The sequence below is a fragment of the Colossoma macropomum genome, unplaced genomic scaffold (genome assembly GCF_904425465.1).
Source record: "Colossoma macropomum unplaced genomic scaffold, Colossoma_macropomum, whole genome shotgun sequence".
Lineage (NCBI taxonomy): Eukaryota > Metazoa > Chordata > Actinopteri > Characiformes > Serrasalmidae > Colossoma > Colossoma macropomum.
The window spans coordinates 4789384-4808300 of NW_023494795.1; the positions used below are offsets into that span (position 1 = coordinate 4789384).

General features: G+C 39.4%; 1 protein-coding gene across 1 annotated transcript in view; it reads left to right on the forward strand.

Annotated features, from left to right (window-relative positions):
• Nucleotides 1-16931: 16931 nt before the first annotated feature.
• The window catches only part of rxrgb (retinoid X receptor, gamma b), a 65570-nt gene continuing 63584 nt past the window's right edge, over nt 16932-18917 (forward strand). The window contains exon 1 of the mRNA XM_036581251.1: nt 16932-17111. Within this exon, the coding sequence (XP_036437144.1) occupies nt 17081-17111 (31 nt within the window). The 5' untranslated portion in view covers nt 16932-17080. The remainder of the gene's footprint in view (nt 17112-18917) is intronic.

An 18917-nucleotide genomic window follows, 5' to 3' on the forward strand; every position in this document is an offset into this window, starting at 1 on the left:
TCACTGCTGTTGGAAGAAAACCTTCTATCTCCAAAATGGTAACTTTACAGGGGAAGGAAAAAACCTGCTTTGCTTTTAATGTAAGTCAATGGAACCAGACTTTTTTCCAAGTCATTTATGGCCGTTTATTTTGGTACGTGCTTCATGAAATTTATACCCGATGTAAAGGGCAACAGGTATTGTCAAATTATGTCAAAAACTGAAAAACGACAAAAATGAGATGTGAGGTTTCTTCCAACAGCAGCGATACATATTCCTCCCTACTTTCTGGTTGATCAAAGGCGTCTGTACTCGATACACAATAATATCTCAGACTAAAAGCTCATAAATAGACAGATTGATTGAACAGATGATATGACTATTTTCCACTATTTTAACATGAGCTTCGTTTGGTCCATCAAGTTAATTGTGCCTAAACACTTCCATCCCCCGACACAGACAGACCGAGGATTACCAGGTTAATGTAACATTGAGGCAGCAAGAACATCTGTTTGGAATGGATTAGAGGCTTTGACCTCTCTGTCCACTGGTCCAGTTGCCATAGGAACCAGCTGAAATCTCTCGGAGTTTACTGTGGTTACTTTAGCTTGCTTTATTTTGGTTCCAATAATGAAATTCTTCTATGGCAACAGCCAAACTGATCACATGGCAGCGAGGCAGGTAACTTCGAATTAAGACAAACTGTCACCACTATCTGGATCTGCATCTTAACCTTTTGTAGTTTTTCATACGAGGTGCTAATATTTCTAAACTGCAATCAGGACGACTTTTTGGAACAACATTGAACAGAACCCTTTATATGAGAACGCTCTGATCTGAACTTTAATTGTAGACCATATTACAGAAACTACAGAAAAGTCAGAAATCTAATATAAGTTAATAATCTCATCATTAACTCCAGATAAGAAAACAGTATTACAGAAACGTCCTAACTAGACTAAACCTCCTAAATCCTGTCCTAACTTTAAGATAAACCCCAGAGCGTCTAAACTTCTGCTTTAGTTTTATTGAGAATCAGTAACGGTAGCTAACGTTAGCTGTCTGGCTAACTAACTTGATTACATGTTTACGTTTCAGCTGTGCGTGCATGGTCAGTTGCTAAGTAACGGACACGACAGTTGATTGTCGACATCAATCGAGTAAGTTAAGATTTCCTGACTTGAGATAAGATGAGATGCTGGGGCCGTATTACAGAAACTTCTTAACTCTGAGATCATATCTTATCTGCTATGTTGTCACGGCAACTTCAGTTAAGACTTACAGAACAACAGTTCTTAAGTCTATAATCTTATCTTATTTCCAGATAAGAAAATTTTATTACAGAAACATCCTAAGTTGCCAAATATCCTAAATATTTTCTTAACTTTAAGATAAACCCAGAGCGTCTTAACTTTGTTTTAATCGTCTGTTTCTGTTGTTTTATGCAGTGATGGGCAGCACAGTTCACTGTAACCAGCATAGTGACATTTATCCACACTGAAAACGGAGCTTTGAGTGGTGAGTTTTTTTTCTAACAGCGTTTAAAAGCCCCAGACGCTGCAGACTCGATCTCCACTGTCCCTCTTATTACCTTCGTGAGTTATTGTTGATAAAAACTCGTCAGATAAATTAATCAGTGATGGTGGTGAATAATGAGGAGACGGAGCTGAATGTGTGTCTGTTTATTAGGAGGAGTAACGTTAGTGCGCTCGGCTAAAGCGTTTGGGAAATGGAGACTGAAACTGTGGAGACGGCGATGCTCTGATAAACAGCAGGGGGCGCTGATACAACATTATTAACTCTCAGTTTATCGCGCTTTAGTTTTATTTGACCTTTTTTTTTACAACAGTAACAGTAGCTAATGTTAGCTGTCTGGCTAACTAACTTAACTACGTGTTTACGTTTCAGCTGTGCACGTATTGTCGGTTGCTAGGTAACAGACACAGCAGTTGATCATCAACTTCAATCGAGTAAGTTAAGCTTTCCTAACTTGAGATAAGATAAGATGCTGTAAGATAAGATTCTGAAAGCACAGTAAGATTTGCTTCTGTAATACGAATTTGTGAAAAATCTTATCTTGACCTTAAGAAGATCTTAAGAACAAAAAGATAGGAAGTTTCTGTAATACGGCCCCTGGTGTTCATAGCCTAGAAATGTTCAACAAAGGTGATGCACTCTGGGAAGGGTTTAAATATTATGACCGCAGAAAAGACCACGTCTTCAACAGTTGGCCAAAAGGGAATGGTTCAGAAAAAGGCCTTTTATAAATTAAAAGTACACCTACACACATAAATGGAACCTAAATGGTTCTTGGCCTGGGTGTACTGTTCTAGGAAAGGCCTTTAACTGGTTTGAAACCTTTATATTATGTTAAAGTGCTTTAAAATAGGACAAGATTCTTCACACATCTCACCATCCATTAAAAGGAAAGTGTCCATTTGGCACCATTATTTTATAGAGTGTATTTATGTTCTTTATAGACAAGGAACTATAAAATTTACATGCACACTAATAATGTGATATTAGGCACATTCCTATTATTAGGAAATAAAGAGAATCTCAAATAACATAAATAAACTGAAGTGTGCTTGATTATCACCGGGAGAAAAGGTTTTCTTGTTAAATTTAGGCCAAAGATTGACCGCACAGTGTGACAGCAGGAGCTACAGTTAAAACAACAGATTGGCTTACAGTGACAATTTGCCCAATAATGATTATTAACATCTATTCCTAAAGTTTGTACTTAAGTATTGGAGTCAAATGCATGGAATTCTGTTTCTCTGTTTTTGTGGGTAGCGCTGTCGCCTCACAGCAAGAATGGCCTGGGTTCGATTCCCGGCCAGGTGACCAGGGTCATTTCTGTGTGGAGTCTGCATGTTCTCCCCGTGTCTGCGTGGGTTTCCTCCGGGTACTCCGGTTTCCTCCCACAGTCCAAAGACATGCCGTCAGGCTGATTGGACATGCTGAATTGCCCCTAGGTGTGAGTGTGTGTGTGAATGTGTATGTCTGTCTGTCTGCCCTGCGATGGACTGGCGACCTGTCCAGGGTGTATCCTGCCTTCCGCCCAATGACAGCTGGGATAGGCTCCAGCACCCCACCGCGACCCAGAAGGATAAGCAGTTTAGATGATGGATGGATGGATGGATGTTTTTGTGGGTAGCGCTGTCACCTCACAGCAAGAATGGCCTGGGTTCGATTCCCGGCCAGGTGACCAGGGTCCTTTCTGTGTGGAGTCTGCATGTTCTCCCCGTGTCTGCATGGGTTTCCTCCGGGTACTCTGGTTTCCTCCCACAGTCCAAAGACATGCAGTTAAGCTAATTGGACATGCTGAATTGCTCCTGTGTGTGTGTGACTGTGTATGTCTGTCTGTCTGCCCTGCGATGGACTGGCGACCTGTCCAGGGTGTATCCTGCCTTCTGCCCAATGACAGCTGGGATAGGCTCCAGCAACCCACCGCGACCCAGAAGGATAAGCGGTTTAGATGATGTATGTATGCATGTTTTTGTTTAATTGAAAGTTAAGAGTTTCTTGGCATCATAGTCTAAGAATCAAACAAGCAACTGCGAAAACAATTCCTGTGAAAATCACACTCAAAGCATCCAAACATTTCAGTACAAACATTAGAGAAAATCCAGCTGTTCCTCCGTATTTCAACATAATTCTGTTGTTGAGATGTAAACAAAGTCATTCAGAGTGGTTTGATGGGAAAGGCTTCGTTCGTAGACAAAGTTACAGACTCAGATGTCTTTACAGTGGTGGTGATAGGAACCAGGCGTCACCATGACTACAACACAATATAGACATTTTATTTACTGTCTAAAACCACCAGTGAACCTACACGAGTCTTCGTATATGGATGATTTTGCTGAACTGGTTTCAAGTCAGAGTTGAAAACACATTTTGGACTTTTAACTGACTTGAACCTTAGACTAAAATCCATTTGATTTGAGTGACTCTACACCTTAATTATTATTTGCTGATGACACTCAACTAATGCTTTCTTTCTCACCCTCTGACACACAGGTTTCCAGTCCGATCTCATCATGTCTGTCTGACATCTCTTCATGGACGGCAGCTCACCACCTGAAGCTGAATCCTAGCAAGACTGAGCTGCTACTCATCCCTGCAACTACAGGTCCTCATCATGATCTTGCCATCTCATTCGAGAACTCTCTGATTGTCCCGTCTGTAGAGGCAAGAAGTCTTGGTGTGGTTCTGGATGGCCAGTTATCGTTCTCGACTCACATTGCGAACCTGACTCGGTCATGCAGATTTCTCCTGTTCAACATCCGGAGGATCCAACCCTTTCTCTCGAGAGAGAGGCCACCCAGGTGCTCGTTCAGTCTCTTGTCATCTCAAGGCTTGACTACTGCAACTCGCTCTTGGCTGGTCTTCCCATGCAGGCCATCAGGCCTCTGCAACTCATCCAGAATGCAGCAGCAAGACTCATCTTAACTCTTCCAAAGTTCAGCCACGTCACCCCACTGCTGCGCTCCCTTCACTGGCTTCCTGTAGCTGCATCAGATTTAAAACCCTTATGCTTGCCTACAAAGCCAAAAATGGACCAGCCCCTCCCTACTTGATGGCAATGGTCAAATCTCGAACTGTACCACGAGCCCTTCGAGCTTCAAGTACAGCTCGGCTTGACCCGCCATCCTTCAAGGTGCGTGGAAGGCAAGCATCAAGACTGTTCTCTGTGCTGGCACCCAAGTGGTGGAACAAACTCCCACTGGGTGTCCGTACAGCAGAGTCTCTCGTGGTCTTCAAACGCAGACTGAAGACTGACCTGTTTATTCAGCACCTAAATGAGCACTGAATTAAGTATTGATTGTAAAGTATTGTACAGCACTTATGTATTGTATTGTATTGTATCGCACTGCTGTGTGTTTAACTCTGTTCCTTTTTCACTAGGTGTCAATGCCTTTCTGATTCTAGCAGTATCTGAGCTTAGGACTGGCTTTCTCTCTCTAACCTATTGGTAACTAGCGAAGATACTTTCTCTGGATAGACAAAGCACTTTTTGTAAGTCGCTCTGGATAAGAGCGTCTGCTAAATGATGTAAATGTAAATGTAAATGTATTATTTTAAAATAAATATTGTGACCACCAAAACAGTCATTTTGAGCAGAACTCAAACACACAAACACAGCTTTGAACAGTTGTACACACATAAAGTAAAAGTATTTTTAATGAAAACACAAAAAGGTCTACTTCAAAACAATGGGACTAAGTGCTCACCATTGCAGTCTCACTTCCTGCTCTAAAATGCAGGGGTGTGGCTAAAATAAGGCTTCGTGGAATCTCTACACGGATTAAGGAATAACTTACCGCTACAAAGCTTTAACCATCACTGTAAACAAATAACTACATAAAGTTAAGATCCTCTGAATCGATTATTAAATGAAATCAGCTTAATATAAAACCAGAGGAAAAACAATCACATCAACAGGTTCTCTGTGCATCACCAACGACACAACCACATCTACACAAACACCACACAAACAATACGCATCACACTAACATGAGTGTGGATCTCTGCGTTCCTTCCGTTATATAATCCTATCCCACTTTCTGAGTGTAATATTCTTGAAATAGTGTAATTTTGGACAGTATCTTTCTTAAACTGCCGCTCTGTAATGGTACTGAATGCAGTCCAGCAGTGATGTTGACCTCCCCAAAATGGCGGCGCTGTTGACGTGCCTGGCTGGACCCAACGCGGCGTCTAGTTATGTATATCTATGGGTACAACTTATTCATATTTAAGTGTCAGAGCACAGAAGGCTCAAAAACTAAATGTAATATAATTTTTTCAGTATTTAGTTTATCTATTCTTTGCTTTTATCTCAGCTTCCATTCTTTTCAGATGACTTGTCTTCAGTTTTTCACAGAAATCGGCACATGTACTTTTCCACGCCTCCAGAACCTCTGCATTTTCTGCTTCCCACGATCCAAGAATTTCCAGTTACATATTTAGACTCGTCAGACCATAAAACCTTACTTTACATCTCAGCTGTCCAGTTTTGTTCCTGTGCAGATTTTCCTTTTTTTGTCCGTCTCCTTTTCTCAGTGAGGTTCTCCTTGACAGCTACACATCCTTTCAGACCCACAGCGCTGAGTCGTCTTCTCACAGTGGAAGGATGGACAGAAACACTGTTTTCAGATCTGAAGCAGCTTGATTTTCTCCTCTCTCTCAAAGATGAAAGCTTTAAGTGCTGTTTATCTGATGGGGCAGTTTTGGGGGCTACCAGGTCTTCCAGGTGCTTGTTAGGAGCCCCATTTTCTCTGTAACTTTAAATCAATTTTTGAGCTGCAGTTTTGGAAACTCCTGTTTATTCACTTGTTTTCATTTGACTTTCTCTTCCTTATGCAAGTGGATTCTGTTCTAATGTCCTCTGAAATATCTCAGTGGCTGTTTTGATGCTTTCACAGCACTGAATTTGCAAAGTATTGGGATTGAATTTGTTCAAAACTATGGAAGTCCGGAGAGGCCGTGAGCTGTTGCTATAATTTTCTGAATTGTTATCTTGAGATAGCAAGATACTTAATTCGTTATCTCAAGACAACAACTTTATCTTGAGATCACAAGATAATTAACTCATTATCTCAATGGCCATTTAGTACAGCTTATTCATTTTAAGAGTCAGAACACAGAAGCCTCAACAGCTAAATATGATATATTTTTTCAGTGTTTTGTTTGTCTATTCTTTGCTTTTATCTCAGCTTCCATTCTTTTCTGATGACTTGCTTTCAGTTTTTCACAGAAATCGGCACATATACTTTTCCACACCTCTAAAACTTCCAAATTTTCTGCTTCTCACAATCTGAGTAATTCCAATTACATATTTAGACTCATCAGTCCATAAACCCACCACAGCCACACATCCTTTCAGACCCATAGTGCTGAGTCGTCTTCTCACAGTGGAAGGATGGACAGAAACACCTGTGGATGTTTTCAGATCTGAAGCAGCTTGATTTTCTCCTCTCTCTCAGAGATGAAAGCTGTAAGTGCTGTTTATCTGATGGGGGCAGTTTTGGTGGGCTAGCAGGTCTTACACAGTTGTTAGGGGTCTCAAACTCCTGTTTATTCACTTACTCTCCTTTGACTTTCTCTTCAATGTACAAGTGAATTATCCTCTACCTGCTCTTTTGGTCTCTGATGTTTGCACAGTACTGAATTTGCAAAATGTTGTGATTGAATTTGTTTGAAACCTCAAAACGTTAGTGAAAGTGAAGAACTCCTCCTTCATACACTCCCAGAAATAAAGGTACTAAACTGTCACTGGGGCAGTGCCCCTCTTGTCACTGGGGTGGAACCCTCAAGGGTTCATCTCAGTACCTTTAGTCAAGGAACATAACTGAACCATAATCCACTGAAATGATATGTTCTAAGCTGTACTGACTCCACACACCCCGTCTCGTCTCCAGGCTTTTATTTTACTGTTCTGTTTAAAACATTCAGTTATGAAAAGGTACAAATACGAACTTTTCACCTGGAAAAACTTATTTAAGGTTCACAATCAGACCTTAAAACCACTGTTGTACCTTTGAGGGAACATTTACACTGTTTGTACCTTGATGAATGAAAAATGTACCTGAACAGAACCTTTATTTCTAACAGTGTAGGTGCAACTCATGAGCCATGCACCTCCTTCTGGGAAAGAAAAAAGGTGTTGGACGTTCATCTTGAACATCTGAGGATTTTTCTCTCAGCAAATTCATAATAAAAGGATTTTTAAAGGCAATAGTGTTCAATGTGAACAGGACTTGATTAGGAATGAAACTTGCCTGCATTGTTTACAAACACAAAACATCTGTGGACTCACTTAAAACATGGAGGTTGCCAGAGGAGGTGAAGGGGATTCTAGAATCAGACCCACGTTTCTCCTACTGGGTGCCCTTTCCAATTAACGCTAATTGTGGAGGGAGAAAAGAAAAAAGACTTGGGGAAAAAAAAAGAAGGGAAAGGAGGAAAAAGAGGAGAAGAAAGTGTACAAACAGGGCCCTCACAAACGGAGTCCTCTGCCTATTATATCTTTTGTTTGGGTGATGGATGTCCCGCAAGATTGATGATGTTGAACATCGTTGTCCAGCATTGTCCCACTAAAGCGTGCATAGAGGAGAGATCACTTATCATCTCTACATGTGTACCGGGGGGGTGGAGAAGTGGGGGCATATCTGGAGGAGGAGTGGGGGCACGGCTTTGTACAGCGTGACGGAGATGGAGTATGGAGAAGAGGAGCAGATGGAGGGAGAGGAGTGTCTCACCGAGACCTCCCTCGAGTTCATTAGGAGGAGGAGAGAGAGAAGTTAGTCCGAGTTAGAGAAGAAAGAGGAGGAACGACTCGATTAAACTCGATTTAACCTGTAAAAGTCACAGTTATATCCAGCAATAATAATAATGCTGTAATTTGATGTTAATTATTTCTCACTGTTCATTGAAAAAGTGGAGAAATTGCAGATTCTACACTTTCAATCAACCTCACTTGTGTTCGTAAGTGGAAAAGGAGGTGTTTATTGTAGTACATTAATGCTGAGTGTACACTGTAAAAAGTGGAACAGGGCAGAAGTTGGTTTAAAGTGTTTTTGAAGTTTGAACTGGTGTGAAATTTTGCTTCTGTTCAACCTAAAATGTAGCTTTCTGTTCTTTTATGTACATATTTTCTTCTAAGTATTCAAATAAAGTATTTATTTGAATGGAATAAAACCAGTTAAACTGCTTGTTACCACATTCTTTCTTTTTTTTCACATTTTTAAAGGCCTATTTTTTTGCTGAAAGTTAAAAACATAACGTGCCCTGGCCAGTACAGTCCATTTAAGGAAACTAAGCTGCTGAAACAGCCCAGTTTGAATTAACACTTTCTTTGATGTCACAGGAAACAACTTTTACACTGTAAAAAGTGTCTCATCAGATCTGCCTAAAAATGACCACTTTATATTAAGTGTCTCTAATAACTGTGTAGTTACACGTGAACAACATATGCAACAACAATGTAACTACTAATGATTTAGTCACTGTTACAGATGGATTACAGAAGTACAGCTTATGTAATTACATGTGTATCAACTTCACTTTTGCCTCATGTAATTACACAAGTGTATCTTAATAGTTGTAACAGCATATTCTCTCTCATGTTATTACACAAGGGTAATAACATAAATGTATTTACATTGTAATCAGGCTGGAATAGCAGTTGTTTTCTGGTCTTTTCCAGCAGTAAAAGGAAGTATGTAATGTCTTACATTAAGATATTATTTACACTGTATCTGCCAGCTTTCTTAACATTTAGCCGGCATTTCTGTTGCTAGTGCTGAGACACTGTAACCATTTTCAGCTTTAAACCATTCTGTGATGTGACAGAACAGCAGACGACCCCTTATTTGAACATGTAACTGTTATGACATTGATTAAATGTGTTGCATTACCTTTAAAGCAATGTCTATATTACCACTCCATTATTACAGTGTAATTACAGAATGGTATTAATCAATGTGATGTGATTAGGTTACCTTGTTACAACAAGTTGATACACATGTGTAATTACATAGGCAGTACTTCTGTAATTCATCTGTAACATTGTCTAAATCATCAGTGGTTACAGTGTTGTTGCATATGTTATTCATGTGTAACTACACAGTTATTAGAGACACTTAATATAAAGTGGGACCAATTACCTGTGGTAACAAGCAAAAGAATTAGTTTTATTCAACTCAAAAAGTTACTTTAACTGAAAGAATTGTTCATTCAAAGTATTTAAGTTAAATAAAACTAGTTAATTTACTTGTTACCACATGAAGTAATTTTTTAGGTAGATCTGACAAGATAATTTTTACAGTGTATATCTACCTATTCAGCCTACAACAGTTTAGCCCCGCCCACTTCTAAGGAGTGTTTCAGTCTGGATTGTTTTTTAAATGAGGCACTGAACCGGACAGCCAATCAGAACAGAGCTCATTTACATATGTTGGTCTCTTAGTCACAGTAACAAAAACAGCCTGGTTCAATATGAAGGACAAAGAGTGGCTGGGAAATAGTCATGTAAAAATGAATGGTAAGACTTTACTGTAGGGTTCTGTTCATGACACCTACATAAGCTTGTCATGATAACTGATATAACCCTACATACATGTTTATGAATGCTTATTCCAACAGGCATTATTCTCTACAAATGTTGCATTTGCCAATTTTGATCAAAGTAGCCTTTATGACTGATGACGCCTATTGGAATAAGCATTAATAAACATTTATGTAAAGTTATGTCAATTGTCATGACAAGCTTAGGTGTCATGTAGCCTTATGAACTGTGCCATACAGTAAAGTGGTACCAAATGAATTATGACTGGAACACAAAGCCACATAAGTATTATAAGTGGACCTCAAAGAAAAATACAAGACAAAATAGAAGAAAATTGATAAACTCTTTTTAGGGTGTGCAGTTTTGATCTTTTATTCATTTTTTGTATGAAAACTAACAGATAAAAGTTGTTGAAACAGAATGTAAGTCCTACTATAACTGCAAGTGTAAATGTGATTTATCACAGGACTGTTTTTTACTTGCAGAATAACCAGAGACGGCACTGATGTTAGATGGAAAAGGAATGAATCTGATCCAGTCCTGGAACAAATCCACCCTGAAACAGCCCACACTCACACTGTGTGATGATGATGTGAGCTGTGTGTTCCTCCCTGTGTAGTAGAGTGTTTGAGTAGTTTCAGAATGACAGTTCATTTGGTAACACACAGTTTCAACTAAATTCAACTAAAATAGAAACTTTGAATGAAACAATGCAGAGCAAACTTTTAGTTTACATCAATAAAAGTGATTTTTTAAGTCAATTCATAACTTCAATTGAACTTCTTCCTCATCTTAAGTGAAGTACGTTGATTAAAAATAGCTCATTTTAAAGCTTAGTGGTTTTTAAGAAGAAATACTGGATCAGTATCACCATCACAGAAGAAAAGTGGTCTACAGTTAAAAAGTATGCTTTTATTGCCACGTATTGTTTTTATAGTCTTTGTCAAGGCCTTCTTGTTTATCTTTTCCCTATATAGTGTTTATTGAATCTTTGAAAGGACATGTGTGGTTTGTTATTGTTTGCTTAAGCACATTTTTTATTGTTTGGTCTTGGTCTTCACTTCACTAAAGGAGGGGTCCAACAGTTTTCCAAAATTTCAATTCAATGGTTGAGATGTAAACAAAGTCACTCGACGTGGTTTGAGGAACCATGTGTCAGGAGTGTTTAATGCCTCTAAATGCTCCCTCACAGAAAGTTATTGTATGAGGTGGTTATGAATATGTTGCCTGATACCTGAGACAATGTTTTACGATAGTTTTGGGAGAGTTTTGGCTGAAACACACACACACACACACACACACACACACACATATATATATATATATATATATATATATATATATATATATATGTCTGTTGTTGGAAAAAAAACGTTGTATCTCCATTTTTATCATTTTTCAGTTTTTAACAAAATTTGAAAATGCCTGTTATCCTTTACATTGTCTGTAAATTTCATGATGAATGGACCAAAACAAACTGCCCAAAATGACTGGTTCCATTGACTTACATTAAAAGTAAAGTAGGTTTTTTCCTTCTCCTGTAAAGTTACCATTTTGGAGATACAAGGTTTTCTTTCGACAACAGCAACATATTTTACATCCATTCATGGCATTATAAGGACAGATAGTCCCCAAAAACATGTTTTGGAGATTTACCACAAAGTTATCATCAGCAACCTTACATAAAAACTTTGTGTACGTTCACTGTGACTCCTGGTTCCTGTCACCACCGCTATTTCAAAATGAGTCACTAAGTTTCTCTACAGTGAAGCATTTCCCTTCAAACTGCTCTGAATGACTTTGTCTACATCTCAATGAATTATACAGAAATATGTGGCTTTTTTCTTTAATCATCAAAATATTTGGTAATTAATCAGTGTATTTCTAATGTAATAAATAGCATCAATGCTACAAGTAGCGTTTTTCTTTAAAAGTCACAGTGTTCAATGCAGACTCTCCCTGTCTGTACATATAGTTGTGTGCAAAAGTTTGAGAGAACACACTTCTGCACAGTTTAACCGCTTAAAATCTCAGGCTTCTTACATACTTTGGCTTATTATTCAGTAACTACAGTGACTTCAATGCAAACTGGCTGAGCTATTCTTAGATTATAGAAGTGTGTAATAAACTTTGGGCCTGTTCTGGCTGTTTAAGGGTGATGCACAATTAATGTTTATATTCTGAATTTAACATTAAACATTTAATAGTTAAAGAATAAAACACAAAATGTGGCCTGTGCGAAAGTTATGGCACGTTACACGGTAAAAAGTGTCTCGTCAGATCTACCTAAAAAATGACTTCATGTGGTAACAAGTAAATTAACTAGTTTTACTCAACTTAAAAAACCTACACTGATTGAAAGAATCATTCATTGAAAGTATTTATTTAGGTTGAATCAAAACTAGTTAATTTACTTGTTACCACATGAAGCCATTTTTAGTTAGATCTGACGAGACACTTTTTACAGTGTATATTTAATGATTTATTTTTTCCAGCATTTAAACTGTTTACAGTGTAAGCAAACAAAATTGAACTTGTGCTCTGAAATTTGCAGGAAAATATCGCATTCAAGCAAAATTCTCAGTAGTGGATGTGTAAACTTAAAAAAAAGTAAACAAAATGTAATTTTACTGGTGGCGGCCAAACTTTTGCCTACACTGTAAAAAGTGTCTGATCTACTTAAAAAAATGACTTCATGTGGTAAAAAGTAAATTAACTAGTTTTATTCAACTTAAAAAACGACACTGACTGAAATAATCGTCCATTCAAACTATTTATTTAGATTGGATAAAAGTTAATTAGTTAGTTAATTTACTTGTTACCACATGAAGCCATTTTTAGGTAGATCTGACGAGACACTTTTTACAGTGTACATTTAATGATTTATTTTTTCCAGCAGTTAAACTTTTTACAGTGTAAGCAAACAAAATTGAAATTGTTGCATTCAAGCGTGTTCTCAGTAGAGGACGTGTAAATTTAAAAAATGTAAACAAAATGTAATTTTACTGGTGGCGGCCAAACTAAAAAGTGTCTCATCAGATCTACTTAAAAAATTACTTTAAGTAGTAAAAATTAAATTAACTAGTTTTATTCAACCTCAATAAATACTTTGAATGATTTCTTTCAATCAGTGGAACTTTTTGAGTTGAATAAAACTAGTTTAATTTCTTGTTACCACATGCATTCATTTTTTTAGGTAGATCTCACGAGACACTTTTACGGTGTATGACTATATATGTGTTAAAGAGAGAGACAGCGAGAGGGCTGGTGGTACAGCGAGCGAGACAGAGAGAGAGAGCAGTGTGATTAAGTGTGCTGTATACCAGTTCTGTGTGCCAGGTAGCCTAGCTAGATTATCCCTGTTTAATCTGTAATGTTGGGTTAGCAGGTGGCCTAAGTCTGCAGTGCTGGGGGAGGGCCGGGGCTTTAGAAGCATTGTTTGTCTGGACGCCGTTGTGAATACAAAGGGATTACTGCATACGGTTCATCCCCCTGACTCTGCCTGGGTGTGTGAGTGTGTGTGTGTGTGTGTGTGTGTGTGTGACTGTTTATCTTTTAGAGAGGATGGACTTAAAGGGGGCCTGAAGTGATGATGGATGTTAGGTGGGAGGGGCCAAAGAAAAAACAATCTTTTACTAGATCTAGTGTAACTGATACAGACAAAAAAAGCCTGCAAATATTTCACCGATGTCTGATACTTCAATTGTTAAGATGTAAACAAAGTCATTCAGATTCATCTGAGGCGAAGTTTTCCATTTTGAAGAGTCAGAGTTGTTCACAGTGGTGGTGAATGGAACCAGACGTCCGAAGTGCTTAAGGCTTCTCAAAGCTCCTTCACAGAAAGTCACGGCAGTTTTGAAAAGGTTTTGGCCTAAAACATATTTCATGAAAAGGAGAGACACATGCAGAGCATTTTAAGGTAAAGTAGTTAATGTTGAAATAGATTTTTTTTTAGATTTACCACTATTTCAACATTATCAACATTGCATACAAAAACTTACTGGTTAGTTTGGATGATAAATAAATTGCCAAATTTATGTTCTAGATATTGCGACCCCTGGTTCCTATCACCACCACTGTAAAGACATCTGAGCTGCCACAATGAACCTCTCTGAATGATTCTGTTTACATCTCAATGAGTAAATTATGTAGAAATGTTGAAAAAATGTTGGAATTCATCTTTATTTGGAATTGCATTGCATTAAATCCAGTCTGCCTATGCTGACTCTTGTATTCCATTGTAGATAATTTTGCACATTTATTTTATAGAAGTAAAATACTATATTTTTCGCTTCTAGTTGGTCGTTGCCGTCCATAATAACAATAAAATAATTTTAAACTTACAAAATACACTAAAACACACAACTGCACCTAAATCCATTTTAATAGGCCTTAATGTTCCAACAGGTTTTTACAAACAATCAGAGCTACAAAGGGAAAATCCATGACTCTTATCCAGTATTTAGATCAGGTTATAATGATTTACGATGACTATTTAGACTTGAACATCTTACATGTAACAACCTTAAATTATGTGAGGAGCCGAACCCCACTTAGAACCCTCCTCACACGCTCCCTCCCTCAAAGGAGCAAAGATCCTAAAGCCTCGGCCCGAAGCAGACAAAGCGGCCTGCACCATGTGCCACCATTAAGCTCGGACAAAGAGCGGACTGACAAATCGCCGATTTAATCCTTCAGTTTGACTTTAATGAATTTACGTTATCTAATGGACAAAAGGGAGGGGGGGTGCGAGTGAAAAGCCTTGATTGGTGTGAGATGAGTTGGAAAAAAAAGGCTATTCGTCTTCGTTGCCGTCCTCCTGTGTTTCTTTTATAGGTGGTTTTACAAGGACTGAGAAAGAGCAGCTTGTCCTATAGGCTAAAGTGCAGGGCAGGGGCTCCCGAATACACGGGTCCACCCCGGCACTAGCAGAGGGTCTGCGCCTTCTGAGTTCAAGACTGTGAATGCCGGTGACTTCTGAATAACCTTCGGAGGTAGCGGGAGCTAACCCCTGCATGACCCCCACTTATGTAGATCCAGGGGCCTTTCAGGGGGTCTCCAGACCAGCAAGTTGTAAATAAGAGTCCAGACGTTTGGTATTAGAGAGATTACGTTTCAGCAAAGGCTGTTTTTTTGCAGAGGTAAATAAATAAAAATTATAGGTGAATTAAAGACTCGCTGATGGAAATTTGCATATTCATTACATCTTACTGAGCCCATTAAAAGATCAGCTTCAAAGTTAAATGAACAACCTAAAATATTTATTTATTAATATTTATATCCTGCATGCTTGCCTACTATCTTAGGAAAATACTGTATCAGTTGAGAACACACTTTACAAATGTGAGGCTATGATACTTTATTAATACTTAATACTTAATAGCTGTTTGTGGTGTGCCGATGGCCGTGAAGACCAAACATATACAGATAAAAGAAGATAGGTAGGATTCAAAGTGCAAGCATTACTCACTCTCTCTCTCTCTCTCTCTCTCTCTATATATATATATATATATATATACATATATAAAACTACTTTATCGGCCATCTTTGCCTGCCAGGCCGCACTTTAAGACACAGCCCTGGACCAACAGTACTTTGAATACTCCTGATCCAGTGTGTTCATTGGCTCCACTACTGCCAATAGTACATAAGCTAAAAGACAATAACTGTGTCTGTCTAATGTTTATGTATGTCTGTTGTTCCTGTAGAACAATGGTGCCCAACTTATCCACAAAGGGCAGGTGTGGCTGCAGCTTTTCATTCCACACAAGCAGGAGCTCACCTGATTCCACTTGGTTTATCCACTGGTCCACTTTCAGGGAGAAGCTATTACAGAACAACAGTTCTTAAGTTCATTAACTCCTGATAAGAAAACAGTATTACAGAAACATCCTAACTAGACAATTTTCCTGAATACTGTCCTAACAGATCAGTCTTAACTTCGGTTTTATGCAGTGAGAGGCAGCTAAGATCACTATAACCAGTATAACGATGTCATATTTATCTACTCTGAAAATGCTGCTTTGACTTGACAGTGTTTTAAAAGCCCAGACGCTGCAGACTCGATCTCCACCGTCCCTCTGATTACCTTTGTGTGTTAATGTTGATGATATATTACAGTGATGGTGGTGAATAATGAGGAGACGGAGCTGAACGTGTGTCTGTTTATTAGGAGGAGTAACGTTAGCGCGCTCGGCCAAAGCGTTTGGGAAATGGAGACTGAAACTGCAGAGCAGCAACGCTCTGATAAACAGCAGGGGGCGCTGATACAACATTATTAACTCTCAGTTTATCGCGATTTAGTTTTATTTGACCTGTTATACCTCAGTAATGGTAGCTAACGATAACTGTCTGACTAACTAACTTAATTATGTTCATACCGTTTCAGCTGTGCGCGTATGGTCGGTTGGAAGGAAACAGGAACAAGGAAACATTTCCTACCTTGAGATAAAAAAAGATGCTGTAAGACAAGATTCCTGAAATAAGGTCAGATTTGCCTCTGTAATAGGAATTAGTGAAAAATCTTATCTTGACCTGTCAGATCTTAAGACAAAAAGATACGAAGTTTCTGTAATACGGCCCCTGGTCCGCTTCTCTTTCATTAGAGAAGGATAAGATTGGACACCCCTGAATTACAATACATTTGAATAAATTCAACAAATTATCGTCAGTGTTCTACAAGTGCTAATGAAATACTGATGAAAAGCGTACCGTGACGTAATTTATCAAGATAACGATAACATATCGGTTTATCCCCCACCGCACCTCGGCCGAGGGAAACTGCAGCGCCAGGCTGTAAATCGTGCTAAACTTCCTCCGCTGGTCGTTTCCAGCGTGGCTGTCGTTGGCAGAGTGCCTCGACCGTCGCGCCGCCCCCTCAGATGGGCCCCGCTGGCAGGCTAAAGCTAGCAGCGTCCGCCGAGTTAGTTCACTCGGCCAGGGGAGTGGATTCAAGTTGAGATGCCGCTGTGTCTGACGGCCCAGCAACAACCGCCTCGAGAAGACGACACGAAGGAGAACTGAGCGGAGATGGATAATAATGACGCGTATTTACACCTCAGTGAGTTTATCTTTCTCTTCCTGCCGCTCGAGCCGAGCTGCTCCTCACACGCGCGCCGTCTCCGGCTCTGCGCGCTGTTGTTTTGTCGAAGTGTCCGGTGTTCTGTGCGTGTGTTTCTCATTGCGTAAGACGTGTGTTGTCGAAGCGCGAGCGCTTTTTCGGACTTTCGGTGGGGGATAAAGGTGGTCGGCGGTGGTCTGCCGCCCTCAGCTCGCCTCGCTGTGCTGTTTACTTACACGGAGGGGGCAGTCAGGTGATGGCAGTCCGCGCTGCAGACGCGGGTCAGAGGTTGGCACTTGAATTGCGGTTATGTAATTTATCGACGGTTCCTAAACTGCCGGTGCCAGAAATCACGGGTTTATTGGTCTGGAAATCGTTTCAGAGCCGAGTACAATGTGTCTCCGGCGCTCAGCCTCACTGAAGCAGCCGAGGCATGGAGACTCCTCCACGTGTGACACCTAAAACCGTCCCCGGGTTAAAGTGCTGCTGCCTCAGACCGAGTATTGGCTCCTGTAGAGCTGGGCGAGATGACCGAAATGCAGTATCGCGGTACTTCGATACATTTTTGCTCAACACACGATTCTCAGGTTTGGGCGGAATAATTTGAACACGTAATGATGGCTGAGCACTACAGTAGATACGAAAGTGACGTATTCAGAATACGTTTATAAAACACAGCGTTTCTCGCTGTTACTTGTCGTCACTTTTCTTCATGTTAAGTATTCCTTTTCTTGAAATATACTGCTGCTTCCACTGTCCCACTCGCAGACATGTCCATTACCAGGATTATGAGTTTGATCATCCCTTAAAAAAGCTCTGTAACACTGAGATTAACGACTGATCATTACATTGATTTATCAGTCTACTCAGGCTTTAGCAGAGCTCAGTAACACTGAGATTAATAACTGATCACCACATTGATTTATCAGTCTACTCAGGCTTTAGCAGAGCTCAGTAACACTGAGATTAATAACTGATCACCACATTGATTTATCAGTCTACTCAGGCTTTAGCAGAGCTCAGTTACACTGAGATTAATAACTGATCACATTGATTTATCAGTCTACTCAGGCTTTAGCAGAGCTCAGTAACACTGAGATTAATAACTGATCACCACATTGATTTATCAGTCTACTCAGGCTTTAGCAGAGCTCAGTTACACTGAGATTAATAACTGATCACATTGATTTATCAGTCTACTCAGGCTTTAGCAGAGCTCAGTTACACTGAGATTAATAACTGATCACATTGATTAATCAGTCTACTCAGGCTTTAGCAGAGCTCAGTCACACTGAGATTAATAACTGATCACATTGATTTATCAGTCTACTCAGGCTTTAGCAGAGCTCAGTAACACTGAGATTAATAACTGATCACCACATTGATTTATCAGTCTACTCAGGCTTTAGCAGAGCTCAGTAACACTGAGATTAATAACTGATCACCACATTGATTTATCAGTCTACTCAGGCTTTAGCAGAGCTCAGTTACACTGAGATTAATAACTGATCACATTGATTTATCAGTCTACTCAGGCTTTAGCAGAGCTCAGTAACACTGAGATTAATAACTGATCACCACATTGATTTATCAGTCTACTCAGGCTTTAGCAGAGCTCAGTTACACTGAGATTAATAACTGATCACATTGATTTATCAGTCTACTCAGGCTTTAGCAGAGCTCAGTTACACTGAGATTAATAACTGATCACATTGATTAATCAGTCTACTCAGGCTTTAGCAGAGCTCAGTCACACTGAGATTAATAACTGATCACATTGATTTATCAGTCTACTCAGGCTTTAGC